Raw genomic sequence first — 14,310 nt, 5'->3', positions numbered from 1 at the left:
ATCATTACTGCTTTTGCTAGTTCACTATGAGACTTGTATATTGTTATTTTGCCGCACGATGAACATACTTTCTGAATTCTGATAATAAGTGCGACTAATTAATGGATGCTTATTTGACGTTTAATTTCATAATAATATATGTCTGTCTGAATTCGAATCAAATATTGAGATGAGCTATACTGATGTTTTTATAATTTTTTTGTCATGGGTATATTTATTAATGCAAATTTGTGACTTATGTATATTTAACTTTCTCATTTGAGTCACTTTTGTATCATTATTAGGTAGTTAAAATGTCACTCACTTGTTAAGCCCGGTGAAGTAATCAAGCAATATTTCTAATTATTTTGATTGCGAATGCACTGCCTAAAAGTGGTCATGCAATTGCTTCAAGTTTTCGATCCCACTCTTATTCTAACTTTTTCTATGTGATTGCAAACCGAAAAACTGAACACACCTTCGCCGAAAATTTCTTGTTTTCTAGGAGATATTTCCTATTGCAATAATTCGAAACGCTAGCTCCTTTTTTTCTGTTGTCGTAAAAAATTGTAAATAAATTTGCAATATTAGTTGGCTACATGTCAATGAAGACTTTGCATTTGAGCTCTAAACTTTATATTTAATCACTTCTTCTTTTAAAATTTGTACAAAAGAAGCGATTTCTTTTAATTAATTATGAACCCCAAGTGGTCAAAAGAAACACATAGGGTGTGAAGTTGTAGCTTTAATATTTTCTTTTAATTAATTATGAACATCAAGCGGTCAAAAGAAATTAACAGATAATTTAAAATTTAATTATATTTATAATAAATGTTGAAATTTTAATATTAAATTTTATTTTAATTTCATATACAAATCAAATTAACAATGAAATCGATTCTACTTCTTTCTCTTTTTTTCCTCTCCTTTCCTTTCCTTCCAATTCTAATTCGTTCTTTGAACAACTATGCATCATGCGGCAAGGATATTTGAACATAAAATGAAACTTCTTAGCAGCATACCAAAAGAAAAAGCTTGATAAAGTAAATAGCAGATATTCTGATCCAGTGAACCTAATAAAATAATTGCGTTAATCGCTCATGCTTGAACAAAAAAAGGAGCCTAGCTAAGGAATAAATAGTGCGAACTTTAATTAATTTAATCGCGTGCTCTAAATTCTTTTGCTTCTCAAGAATTTGACCCAACTCTCTTTTTAAGAGCATAAAATATGTTTAGTATAAACAGGCAAACTGGATACGTTTTGTGTACTTGCATCTTTGAGAAAAGAGAGTTAAAGATAAAAGGATGCAAAGGAAGTGACCAAATTTACAGGCTGAAAGCCATTATTGTTGATTCAAAGGTACGTAAGAGATGCCAATCTCGTTAACTTTTTGCATATGAGAGTTTATATAACAGTGCATGTTGGGTCCATTGAGGGCCCAAAAGCCTAAAGTGTAAAAAGGCTTGCTTGATATTCAATTAACGTTAAGATTTGAATTTGGATGAAATTTGCTATGAAATTTAGCAATAAGAAGCAGGCAGAGTAGGGTTAGCAATTTAGGTTGTGTTTACTTGTTGGAGTGGGAGTGAGGAGTGTGGATTCCTCCCACTCCAGCGTTTACTTGCTTAAAATGGTCACGGATTGGGAATCCCACTCCGTAGGCCCCACTCATTTTTGGAGTGGGGAGTGGGGAGTGGGAGTGGGACTCCCATTGGGGGAGGTGGGAGTGGGAATCCACTCCCACCTCTCCCATTTTTACCATTTAATTTAATTTAATTTAATTTAATATTTTATAATTAATAAAATAAAATAAATAATATTTATTTGAATAATAATATTATATTTAACTAAATAATAATTTACATTGATTCTAAGTTAAAATTATTTTAAAATAATACTATTACATTAATAGAGAATTAATAAATATAATATTATTATATTTATTTTAAAAATAATAGTACTATATTTATTTAATATTAATAATAATAAATAGTTTATTCTAAGAAAATATTAATTTTGTACTAAATAATATTATATTATTATTTTATATAATAATAAATTTAATATAATTATATTAAATAAAATAAGGTTTCATTTTATATTAAAATTAATAATTTATTGTTCATAATTAAGAATATTAATAATTATAATAAATTTATAAATATAATAAAATAAATATTATTCATTAAATATATTTTTTATTAGTTTTGTAATTAAAAACTATAATTCTTTAAATAAGGATAAAATTGTAATTTGAAACTATTTACTCCCAATCCAAGACAAAGTAAACACATAAATTGGATTCTGATATCTATTCCATGCTTCCATTCTAGTGTAAGTAAACAACCTACTCCCACTCTCATTCCACACTCCTAATCCAAGGATTCCCACTCCTCAGGATTCCTACTCCAATCCAAAAAGTAAACGCAGCATTAAAGACTTGAGTTTTTTCAAGCTCAGGCTCAAGCCCATTAGAGTAAAAATGTAAAGACTAGACCTATTGTGGACCTGAGCTGAGCTTGGGCTAGGCCCACTACAGGCATGAGTCGGACTTGAGTTTTTACTTATTTTTAAAAAAATTTTAAAAAATTGTTATAAATTTAAAATGAGTTAATAATAATTAAGTTGTTATAATCAACAATGAATTAAAAATAAATAAATATTTCAAAAATAAAATAGTAACTAAAGAAAATGAAGCAAATAAAAGTTTATATATTTAGTTTTTTATACTAGATTCTCTAATTCATAGATTCTCTTAATTAATTAATACTTTAAAAAGAGTTTAGTATTATAATTTTAAGTATTTTGATTCATTATTGATATATAAATTAAGGATTCAAGCTTTCTTTTTTTATTTTTCCATTATTTTTCAAATTTGAATTTATTATTCTAATTTCTAAATTTATCTTTTTAAAAATAGAGCGCTTGGGCTTGGCCCGGGCTTTTTTTCCTAAGCCCTTTTCCAGGCCCTCATGCAGGAGGTCGGGGCTAAAGTCCATAGGAATGGACATAGTCGGCCTTGGTTTTTTTGTCATCCCTAGGCGGCAGCACTAGTTTCACTATTGCAAAAAGACGAGTGGGAAAATAGAAGAAGACAGTGGCTGGCTATTCTAACTTGGGGGCAAGATTTTCAATATTTGATTGGACGATCGGAAGGCGAAGGTGAAATTAATTATGTTTTCTCTTAAATTTTGAGGGTAAGTTCCTGGCATCACTCTCTACAATCCTACTGATCTTGATTTTTATTTTATCATCTTGCTGGCTATTATTTGAGATACCCACTTATTATATAGATAGTTATTAGGTTGTTATTGTAAGCCAAAAATATTGAGATTCTTAATGTTTGTGGCCTTTAGTATTATCTGAAGAAGAATTCATGTTGTAATCTCATTAATATATTAAAAGATTATATCAGACTACGGTCCCGTAGTTTTTCCCCCTTTCAATTTTCCACGTAAAAAACTGCCTCTTCTGTGGTTGGTTTTTGCTTTGGATTTTGTTGGTTTATTTTATTTTATTTTTTTTGCTTATTTATTTGTGGTACACATCTTATTTTAATCACACAAAGAGAGAAAAAGTTTGTTTCCGCTTAATTTGCAACTACTTGGTAATCCATTTCCAACAATACAGATCTTATATATATATATATATAGAAATATTTCAATCAGGAATTTTAAAGTGCGGGAAAGTACGGGAAACCTTTAAAACCGCATGGTTTTAAAGGCTTAAAACTGTAAGTCTTTTAAAGCCATGTGATTTTAAAGCTTTCCCGCACTTTAAAATCTCTGACTAAAAAACTACTATATATATATATATATATTATTCAACTGTGTGGTTTAATAGTATTATATCTAGATGGGTGAACAAATTCACCTTAAAAGAACAATGATTACTATCTCTATAAAACAAGTTTGTAGTATCTTTGTTACATTTTCTTAATAATGAGAAATAATTTGAAGGTTGACAACTACATCTCTCGGTCTTCAAACAAGACTGTGAAAGATATTAAATTACATGGTTTAATAATCTAATAGCATTATACTATTAAATCACATAATTTTATATTTTTTCAAACTTTAATAAAGTGGACGATCCTAAATTAGATCAACACTATACACATATATAGATATGTATCAATAAAAGGAGATTGTTATGTTACATTATGATGTAACATACATGATTATATAGTAGTTGTTTGATGAAAATCCAATGGTTATGAAAATATAAGATAATAAAATCATATTATTTCCACAACCGTTGGATGAAAATCCAACGGTTGCTACATAATAAAGTATGTTACATCTTTATGTAACGTAATAAAAGCCTCAACAAAAATATTTTGTTGCAAAACTCTTTCGTTAACATACATCTGTAGGGTCGAGAGTCGGATTTTGGTTCTAGAGAGCCAAAATGCTCATAAACTTAAGCGGGTAATAACATAAAATAGAGAAAGCTAGAAGACCAATAATCTTTAATATGAGGATTGTAATAAAGAATTCACAACCTTTAGTTGACTATAACAGAAAATGAGAAAGCGAAGTAATGAATTTTGGATTCGACAACTCTACTTAATCAATGTTGTAAAACTTATTTGAGTTGAAACTTGAACAAAGTAGTTGAATGGGATTTTTCTTTTTCGGAGGAACTTATGATGAACGTTATAATATATTTACATATAAGGTTTAGTGGACATAATTATTAATATGAGATTTGAGAATTCTCAAAAGAGTAAATGCTCGCTTAATTCATATATTTTGATATTAGTGCCCATTTAATCTTTATATTTTTAAAAATGCCTCAAAATATTCCTTCTGATTAAATTGTTGATATCTTTGTCATTACTTTTTATTCCTTTTAACTTGTTTTTATAAATTATTCTCTTACAATAATGTTTCTTTTATTGCGCAGCAACCCGTGCGGCACTTAGGCTACTTTTAGCACACAAGTCACTAAGTAAGCCTAGAACACTTCTCAAACTAGTCAAGAAAGAATGCTTTGCGGAAAATGCTAGAGAGAAGTAGAGCAATGTGGCCAAAATAGATTTTATTACACACAAAGAATAAATTACAAGAGAGTTTTACAAGAGAGCAAGAGAGCTTATGTGTGTGCTTGAGTGTTTGTGTGTGTGGTGTGATTGGTGAGCTTGGTGGGAAAATGAGGGGGCTGACCCATATTTATAGGTGTTGGAGTGCTAGGTCTAGAGAATTCCATGCAACTTGCACAAATATCTCCTAGGGGGCTAAGTGAAAAGTCCTAGAAAGTTCTAGTTATTTACAAATGGTAGAGAAGTCTAGATCTTGGGCCTTGGTGGGTGATTTACTAAGCGTACCACAGATGGCTAGTTATGTTGTCGGCTCATTTCTAAGTGTATCCCGCTTCTAAGTACATCCCGCCTTTTGTGCTAAGCGCATCCCATTTTCTATGTGCACTTCGGTTCAAGGCAGGCTTTTGCTAAACGTACCCGTGCACGTGAAATTAGCGTTCGTTGGTGGCAAAATTGATCGGCCCGTGACATTTGGGAGACTTGGGTCTGGAATGAGAGTTGGCTTATGAGTTGTTTTTAACCTGCAAAATAGAGAAGAGAGGATTAAGGTGGAGTCGCTAGTGGCCGGCGACCATACTCCGACGCTCAAGTCAGTTTATAAGCAATATTTTGGATGTTAAGAGGTTGCAAGCCCTTAACAATGGTGGCTGGAAGTTGAAGGAAGCCTCAACCCTTTTTTTTGTGTGTGTATTGTTGTGAGTATTCATGAATGAAAAAGATAGAACCTGAGTGCCTTCATATAGAGTGCCCTGGTTTCCTGCCACTTGGAGAAAATTTATTGTTCAATCCTTAAGAATATGTCATTCATTTGGCTTGTATATTCATTTAGAGAAATGGGAGCATACTTGGAGAACAAGTAATGCGTTATTTATTGGGTTTATTCTTTTTTACATGTGGCGCCATGGGCGGACCCAATTACGGCCCAGGAGGGGCTTCAGCCCCCCCTGGGCCATTAAGTTTTCTTTTAAATGTACCCCAAGTCCCATCTGAAAAAGTTAGATAAAAGATTTTGGACACATTTTTTATATATGAAAAGACTTTGTAGTTCAATGGTAAGAGTGTTATTTAATAGTTTCAAAACTTTGGTTCAAATCCCATTAGCCACATTATTTTATTTTTTTAAATATTTTGTGGAAACTACTTCAAAAAATGATATTTTCACACATTTAAAACACTACTTTGAAAAATGATATTTTCACGCATTTAAAAAAATAATTTATTACTATTATTATTTAGAATTTAAAAAAAAGTAATAAAATTTGAGTTTATAAGACTTAAAATGTATTCAAGTGAACATTAAAAAAAATCTAAGTTAAATAAATTTTTTTGAACTAAGCCCCCCCTCATTTTAGTTTCTGGATCCGCCACTGTGTGGCGCATTATGCATAGTGGTCCTAGATACCTCAGCAGAGGCTATCTAGAGGATCACTGTCCTTGCTGTGCTGTCTTTTACTTTTTGGTAGGCATGACAGCCAGTTGTCCCCTCTTTTCCAGTAAGATATTTCTTATTTGATTCTGCCAAATTAAACATTAACTTTTAAGCGATGGAGATATTGTATCCAGCAAATATTTCGAATGATTTTTCTACCCATTTCACTTCTAACATGGGGTACCTTGCGTACCAGCTTAACTATTAGGTGCATCTGATGCAGGTCGGGTACCCTGTGGTTAGTCATGCAATTTTTCATTGACACATAGCGTTCAATTATTGACCTTCCATTTCTTCCTCAAACAGATACTATTATCAATTGATTATTTTATATATTAAGACAATTAATTGATAAAATTATAATACTATACCTTGTGAAATTCTTAAAATACATATACTAAAAATTCTTAAAATACTCATGTGACATCAGTAATTTATTAATGGAATTAATGATTCAATAGTAAAATAATAGAAACTGAAATATTAGGTTAAAAATAATTTTCAGAAAATTTTGATAATGAAGTGAAATGCGAAAAAAAGTTAAAATGATAAGATAATAATATCACCTGAATGAGTTTGTGCCTTTGTGGATGTACCACTATCCAGCAAATTAATCACTTATTTTACTCCCCATTTTCTGTTTGAAGATCGATAATCGCTAATTTAATAATTGCTGGTGCGTTTGATCCAAAAGATAATCCAACTATGGTTAAACTAATTAGTCAAATCAAAACGTACATCGTTGCTGGAAACCGACTTTTGACCTCCAACAATGAATGGCTAAGATCTAGGATATGAAGAGACGCGAAGTTTCCTCCGTAAAATCTTGTCCTATTAATTTTTTTTTTCCAGTACAACGAAGTGAAGAACCATCGATCACACTAATTTTGAGTCAAATTAATAATCATTTACATAAATTTATGTGTCAAATTAATAATAATCATTCGAATACAAGTTGAGCGACAAACAACTCATATAAATGAATAACCTAATCATATGTGAATACAACATATTCTATTAAGTATTGATTAGATAAGTAAATTTCTAATGAAGGATTTTGATCACATTAAAATCAGAAGTAAGGTAAAAAAAAAAAAAATATATATATATATATATATATATATATAAATTTCAGTACATTATAAAATAAAATATGTTGTATTAAAATTTATATATTTTAACTTATTTTAACTTATTTTTTATTGTAATATGATTAAGAATCCCTAATTCAACTATTTATATTGATTTGATACTAGTCAAATGACTTATATGATTAATATTTTATACTTGTCAAATGACTTGTCAAATATTTTTCATATACTTTCATTGAATTTACAAGGGTTATAATCTCCACGGGATCAATTGCCGACTTATTGCAAAATTAATCATATGTGAATACAACAGATTCGGTTGTGTTCATAGCAAAACTATGCCTCCAAAAAGTTTGTTCAAACGTTGCTTCAGACAGATTACTTGCCCACTTGAAAGCATCACAGATATCTTTCGGTTGAAAACAAAAGCATTAGGATTAATTAATTTCAATTTCAACGATATCATAAACATCATGGCCCACAAAAAACTTAGACCAAAGAAAGAGTTAATTTCAAGACCATTAATTTCTTCATTAGACTCGTCATAAAAGCCTTAAATGCCGCAAACTTGCAAACTTGTTGTACACGGGTTAAAAGTTAAAATGATTCACTTATAATTTTATACAATCACCATTCACCAAGAAAGCAAACTAATCTAAAAGCAAAGCAAAAAGCGCGAAGCAGCAGAAGCCAGTGAAGATTCTTCTCTGCTCTTCTCTTCTTTTCTTGTAGTTGTTTAGTATGCCTCGTCCTCCCACTGTCCACACACAATCAATTAAATAATAACGTCCCTTGAGAAAAATTCCACACAAATCTTAGCTTATGTTGTGGTTGGAAGAAATGACGGAAGAGGAAGTGAATGAGAAAAAAAAAGAGGGTAAGAGAAAATAAGTGAAAAGGAGGATCAATAATATTTTTATTGTTTGGTTGGATATAAAATTAATTTTTCTCTCCTTATTTATTTTCTCTCTCCTTCTTTCCTCTCCTCTCTTCTTCTTATATTTTTTCAAACCGAACATACCATTAGTTGTGCTCTCTCACACTTTTTTGTATTCTTTCAACATAGAAAATAACATATATTTATGTTAAATGGTGCAATGGTTCTTAGATACAGATGTCTAAATTTTAAGATATCTCGATTCTAATTTAAATTTGATTTAATAAAATTGAGAAGTCCAAACTTCAACTTGACTCAAAATTCTAAAAACAAAAGTCAAAATACGAAATCTTCCTTAAGAATGGAATACGGAAGAAGTTTTCTTATCCACAACATCCTAGAATTTATCTTAGCGTTACCTGAAGAGATCAAAGAGAAGATCTTTAATAAGGTAATTGACTACCGTGAATATCCCGATAGTTCTGATGATCCATTTCCTAAAATTGACCAAATGAATGAACTAGCATACAGAGTATCCAGAGTATTTCACCATGTTATTGATGAAGACGCCAACTAGGGATATTATGTGATATGTGAGGCATCACCACTATCATATCATGTCTTCTAGTTATGGATAAATTTGTACCCTATTGCCATAGTCTTTTAACCACATCTTCTTTACAAAAGTCGCCGATATGCTAAAGGATGTTGGTTCAACAAGCTCTTTGCTCCTCTTTTCGAAGACATCCTCACACTCAAACTGATCAATGGATACCATATAACCCACAACACTATTGTCATCGTGCAGCTAAGAGATATATGGAGAAGAGACAAGCCACCACTACTCAAAGTGATAGAACATGATCGTATTCACGATGATACACAGAGTAAGTGTGGGGATGTCTACATGGTAGAAGAGCTTTAGCAAAAGTATATGGAATGGAAACCGGGTACAATACGCATAGCCCTCTTTCTCCAAATGTGCAGGCAACTCCAAACCTCTTTTATAAGGAAGAAATACGCAATGGAAATGAAAGACTTAACCTATAAGCATGGTTTGGCATTATCTCAATCCAAGATGAAGATTGGCCTTGAAGAAATTGATTTTTTGGGAGTTTCACATCAAAGATGGATACATCATTCCTCAGCCACATATTGCAGAAAAATTATCTCAATTTCCTAATGATCTGTCAAGCAGAAAGCAAATCCAATAATTTTTGGGAATCATCAATTATGCAGCAGATCACATCTAGAATCTATCAAAGATGATGAGTTAGATTTCCAAGCATTTAAAGAGATGGTCCTCTCCATGCTCTGAGAAACGACAAAAGCCCTAAAGTTATTAAAGCAGAAGTGTCAATCACTTCCATCTTTAATTCCTAACAAAGGACACATCATCCTGCAAACAGATGCAAGTAAGAATTATTGGGGAGCCATATTGCTTAAAGAGTCCGAGGGAACCAGGAGAATTTGTGGCTATAAATCAGGACAATTCAGTGAAGCTCAGCATTACTACCTATCATCAAAGAAAGAAGTTCTAGTAGTCCTCAAAGGCATCAAAAAATTCTAGTTCTTTCTTTCTCTCACTCCATTTGTAATTGCTTGCAGGCCTACGCAGGAGAAAATAAGGAGAGAAACTCCAGATCTACAATTGGCAAAGTCTAAATCCCCCTCAAGATTCAAATTCGAAGTGAAGCACATAAAAGGAGAATCCAACATTGTCTCAGATTTTCTCTCCAGACCTATAACAGCATTTTCAACAGCTTCACAACATAAAACCTAACGTATATTAGAGTTAAGTGGTGCTCAGGTCTAGACGTCTAAATTTTACGATAATTTTGATTCTAAATTAAATTTGATTTTAAAAAATCATCGGACCAAAACATGACTTAAAAAAAAAAGAGGCATAATAAAGTCTACAAACTTATTCTTGCCCTCGCAATTGCCATTAGTAGAGGATTTGTGATTATGAAGATGGAATCTTGGGTAAATATGAATGTCTGGATGATATATTTATTTATTTTCCTAATATCTGAATATGAATGACATCTTATTTGCTTTTATAAATAGAAAGATTGTTAATTTCCTCTTACTAAAATCAATATATGCTACTTTTCCCCTATAATTTTCGTAATAGCTAATAACCTCTCGGACCAAAAAATTTAAAGGAGAAGAGGGATAAATGGATCATTTGTGTGATAATTTAACTTAGAAATACAAAATATATATTTATTACAAAAAAAGTTTAAGAAATAACAAAATCTAAAAAAAATCATAATATTAATTTTTTATTCACTCCAAAATATATATGTTCTTATGTTTAGTACTTCAAATTTTTATTTTAATTAATATTAATATGATGCATTTTATTTATAATAAATATAAAAAAATTATTTAAAAAAGAATAATACTTTGAAATTATATTGTCAAAAACGTTATTTGCTATTATAAAAACTGTAGGACGGTAAGTGATAAATATTGATTTTAGTAAACAGAAAATTGGCAATTCCCCTTATAATAAAAAGCATCTTGAATATGATTATTCAGCATTTATATCCTTCCAAGTCAAAATAGAATAAGGGATGACACTTTATAGTTGAAGAAATGAGTATATATAATAGAAATATTCATTGGATATAATATTTACTTCTCATTCAGACATCTTCTCATTTAAATAAAAGTCACAAAAATTTATTTTCTCTATTTAAATATAAATGTCTAAAAAATCATACACAAGTTATAAAAAAAACAAACAAGTGAATTTTAAAAAAAGAAAATTAAAATTCTTTAAATTTTAGACTTTAGAGACGTTTAACAAACAAGCCCTATTAAATATAATTTTGTGATTTTTGTTTCTGCTAGTAGAGCTTGAGATTTAAGGGGAAATAACCAATTTTGAATTGGATGATTCTAATTTATCAATGTTAAGTTTTAATGATATTTTTCTGAGGAATTTAATTGGACTAGAAGTATGTTTATAGATGAATGTCTTACGCATATTTTAATATAGTCTACGAAATTCGTAGACTAGAGATTCCTTAGCTTGTTCATATGTAATGAGTTAAAAGAAAAGACTTGTATATTTATAGAAGCTAGATAGCCAACACAGTATCAGTAGATACATACGATGCAAGAATCTACGGCTCGTCTAGTTGTTAAGCCACAGAAACGGTTCAACCTTGGCAATTTAAGCGGTTCTCTACAGCCGCACTTATGCACTTAGACCCCATATTTGTAGTAAATTTATAATTTAATTTATATTTATGAAAATGTAAATCCTCAATCATAGCCAACTCAATTGTGATACTCTACTCAATAATTAAATCACTTGCCGGCGCTTTTGAAGTTTGATAACACCAAATTAATAATTGCTTCTGTATGGATCAAAACAGTTATTTGTTTATTTAAAAACCCACCACAATTATAAACATGCACTTAGAAACCAACATTTGCGGCTCCCAACAATGAATAGAGAGAGACATAATTAGAACCGACATTTCGAGCTCCAGCAATTAATGGTTGAGATATAGAAAATAAAGAGACACGACGTAGCCTCCCTACAATTTTACCCTTTAAATTACTTAAAGATCCATCACAATAATTTTCCTAAAGGACACAAAATTCTTTATATAAATTTCTCTGTCAAATCAATAAACCGCTAGAATAAAAATTCTTTATAGAAATATATGTGCCAAATTAACAAATAGCTCAAGAATCTTGATTTCTGTCAAATAAATTAGATGATCAACGAGTTTTATATATTTCATTCAATCGATCATACGTGAATACAACTGATCCAGTTTTTCTTAACAAAATATGAACCCAAAAAGTTTGTTCAAATGTTGCTTCACGCAAAAGAAATTACTTTCCAGCTTGACCGAAGCATCGCGCCCGCCTTCGGCTTAAAAACAAACGCATTAGAATGATTTTAGTTTTAATAATTTCAACATCATCGTGGCCCACAAAAACCTTACCTAAAACACTAATTTAAGAATTTCAGAATGCGTAAGAAATAATACACAATTAATCACTACATACATAATACATATAATTAAAATTAATATAACCACAATAATTTTTAAAAATCAATATTTACACATCATAATGCTATTGATTTATTATTATACGACTGACATGTGAGAAACTGCTAAGCCGAAAAAGAGTGAGCGGCCTCAAATGATCACTAATTTCTTCATTAAAGCGTCACAGAAGCTTTGAAAGTCGCAAACTTGTAAACTTGTACAGGGTTAAAAGTTAAAGCTTCCCTTTATACAACAATCACCAAGAGAGAAGATTAACCTAAAAGCAAAGCAAAGCACAAAGCAACAGAAGCTCGACACACGAACACAAGCCAACGGAGAATCGTCTCTTCTTTTCTTGTAGTTGGTTAGTATGCCTCGTGCTCCCCCTGTCCGCACACAACCAATTGAATAATACATCTCATTAGAAAATTCAACACAAATCTTAGTTCCTTCTGTTCACTCACACTTTACTTCATTCTTTCAATATAGAACAGTAACATCCATTAAGAGTTAAATCGTGCTCAGGTTCAGACGTCTAAATTTTACAACTCCAATTTTAATTTTAAATTCGATTTTTTAAAAAACAAATCCAATTAATTAGCTTACTTTCTTCGGCATAATAAAGTCCACAAACTTGTTCTTGCCCTTGCCAGTGCCAGTAGGAGAAGACTTGCGATGCTGATGCTGATGATGATCTTTACCTCCTCTGTACTGCCTAATTTGCTGTCTGACAAACCTTTCATATATAAAAGCCGCACCTCTGAACTGTGGCAGAACCAGCCATGCCGCTAGTACTAGCTTCACCGAGTACCAAATTGGTATCCTAAAATTTAATTATTCATAACATGACTTGTCACATATAAAAACTAATTAATCCCCAAAAAAAAATTAAATGATCTATTAGTTTCACTTACCACTCTAAAACCGGTTGGAGTACCATCTCAGTAAGAGTTAGAAATGAATACAAAATCCAATAAGCAAGCCACTGCTCATCATCCACTTTTGATGGGCTCTCAATTGCCACAACTGATGCATATCTGGCATATGTATCAGAAGTCAGAACCCCACTTTTATTATCAGATCACTCAATTAATTAGATAATTAATTAATTACTAATCAGGATTAATACAGAAAATGAAAAGAAATTAATCAATCACTTACAAGGGATACAGCAGCATCAGAACTGGCCTGCATACATATTTTATGATCAGATATTAGAGAAATTATATCAAAAAGATTTTTACTTGAGTAAAAATATGAAAAAAAACAAAAAAATACCCTGCAAGTGAATGAACACCATAGATCAAATTCCAGAAACGACTCATTTTTTATTTTTCTTTTTTTTGGATACTGTAGTAAATAAACACTGAGAAAAACTGACTGATGAATAAAGTGATGAATCGAAGAAGACTGTGATGGCCAAGTGAGAAAATGGTTTCTAGGATTAAGACAAAAGTTGTGTGGACCTGTTATATGGGTTAGCTATTTATATTGGAGAGATTAAGACACGTGGCAGGATGGGAGACAGTATCGGATTCTGCCTTCAACGTGTCCAACTAGATTTAGCCCCGTCCAGATTGTGATCAGCATTGTGATCAGAAGAAGAAAAGTACACTAAGAGCACGCTGGTCCTGCAAATTTTTTTTTCCTTCATATTTTTTAATCTTGGGATGTTTGCTTTGCTTAAATCAATGCGGTGACGGTGAGAACCTAGTGGCTTTTGTTCTTTCCCCCCGACAGAAGCCACGTATTCATGTGGTTCCAGGATAAAAGTCGGTGACACTTGTCATTAAATCAAACAATCCAAATATGCAACAGTGATGGGATGGATAAATCAAAGAGAAATTGACATTGTGAATACTTTAAT

At 31.2% G+C, this 14,310-nt stretch overlaps 1 protein-coding gene across 1 annotated transcript; it reads right to left on the bottom strand.

The window, feature by feature from the left end:
• Positions 1–12,448: 12,448 nt before the first annotated feature.
• On the bottom strand, positions 12,449–14,006 carry LOC102623410 (HVA22-like protein e). The gene is made up of 5 exons (XM_006493169.4): positions 13,722–14,006; positions 13,605–13,631; positions 13,358–13,480; positions 13,050–13,266; positions 12,449–12,829 (listed from the first exon to the last, which is right to left on the bottom strand). Exons 1-5 carry the CDS (start codon positions 13,766–13,768, stop codon positions 12,809–12,811), a joined length of 435 nt encoding a protein of 144 aa, XP_006493232.1. The 5' UTR covers positions 13,769–14,006; the 3' UTR covers positions 12,449–12,808.
• Positions 14,007–14,310: the final 304 nt, after the last annotated feature.

Source organism: Citrus sinensis, chromosome 4 (assembly GCF_022201045.2).
Source record: "Citrus sinensis cultivar Valencia sweet orange chromosome 4, DVS_A1.0, whole genome shotgun sequence".
In the NCBI taxonomy this organism is placed as follows: Eukaryota; Viridiplantae; Streptophyta; class Magnoliopsida; order Sapindales; family Rutaceae; genus Citrus; species Citrus sinensis.
This window is presented reverse-complemented; position numbering and strand designations above follow the sequence as displayed.